The sequence below is a fragment of the Trypanosoma rangeli genome (genome assembly GCF_003719475.1).
Source record: "Trypanosoma rangeli strain AM80 chromosome Unknown Tra_15.4_contig_00605, whole genome shotgun sequence".
In the NCBI taxonomy this organism is placed as follows: Eukaryota; Euglenozoa; class Kinetoplastea; order Trypanosomatida; family Trypanosomatidae; genus Trypanosoma; species Trypanosoma rangeli.
This window is the reverse complement of record NW_021706324.1, coordinates 1,764-2,811: the sequence shown is the minus strand read 5'-3', so window position 1 is coordinate 2,811 and position 1,048 is coordinate 1,764. Positions and strand designations below refer to the sequence as shown.

Below are 1,048 nucleotides of genomic sequence, written 5' to 3'. Positions count from 1 at the left end.
GACCCAACAGAGGCAGAGCGACGGTGTGAGTGTGTCTGAGGGCCTCGTTGTTCCCACGTGTCCTCCCTGTGAGCAGCAGCATGTGGTGAAGCGGAATTGCTCGATATCCCCTTCGCCACGTGCAGCCCCTGTTGAATCCTCGCCACCCCTACCACCCGCAGCAGATGCCTCTCAGTCGTTCAGGCTGTCGAGAAACCATAGTTGCGAAAGCATTGCATCGGGCACATTTGCAGGTGGGGATTTTTCAATCTGCGAGGGGATTGCTGAAGACGCAGATGGTGCCTCTGTTGGGAACACGAGGAGGGTACGGCGCGGTGTGACCTCCAGAAACGTGGTGCATCGGGATGATCTGGAGACAATGGAGTCACGATAGGCACGCGCATTGTGGGTTTTCATTGGGGCAGGGATGCAGGCGGCGCGTGGCTTGTGCAGCAATGCTGCTGTGCCGAGTAGTAGATGTGTGTTTACGTGGGGTTGGATGAAGTTTAGTTCGTAAAAATAGCATGTTTTTTTTTTGTGTGTGCGGCCATCAGCCCTGGCGCAATTAGTGGGATACGACAAATGAATGTGGGTGTTGTGAGAGCTGGTGCGGGTGCGCAGTGCGCGTTGAGGTTTCGGTTTGGTTTTTGTTTCTCTGTTGGGTGACTGCGTGGTCCCCGGGTCGGCTCTCCACGCGGCAGACGGTGCGAGGCGGAAGCGGGTGGAGTTGCTGCAAGAGCGGAGTCCGGTGGACTGGCGTCATTGCCTGCGCCGCCGCTGTGTTTACCGTCCACGATGCCCTTCTGTTGTGCTTTCCGTGTATCAATGAGCATCCCGGCGATGGTGCGAATTGGGGGAGCAGGGAGGAAGGTGCGAGGGTCGCCGCCGTGGCGTGGGCGGAGCACAATGACATCGGACTGCCTCTCACGTGTGCCATTTGGTTACGTTCACTACTGATTTCTTCTTTTTATTCTTTTTTTTGATTTTTTTTTTTTTTCGTTCGTTTTTATTTTTTATTTTTTGTCGTTGTTCTTTGTTTTTTTTTTGTTTTCTTTTTTGTTTTACGTCT

General features: G+C 53.3%; 1 protein-coding gene across 1 annotated transcript, besides 1 other annotated feature; it reads left to right on the top strand.

The window, feature by feature from the left end:
* Position 1: 1 nt before the first annotated feature.
* On the top strand, positions 2 to 373 carry TraAM80_09527 (uncharacterized protein; the record flags this gene model as incomplete). The annotated part of the gene is made up of 1 exon (XM_029386206.1): positions 2 to 373. A coding segment is annotated over one exon (372 nt), but the record flags the coding sequence as incomplete, so codon positions are not given.
* A 563-nt stretch (positions 374 to 936) lies between these two features.
* Positions 937 to 1,042: a sequence feature (A-rich).
* Positions 1,043 to 1,048: the final 6 nt, after the last annotated feature.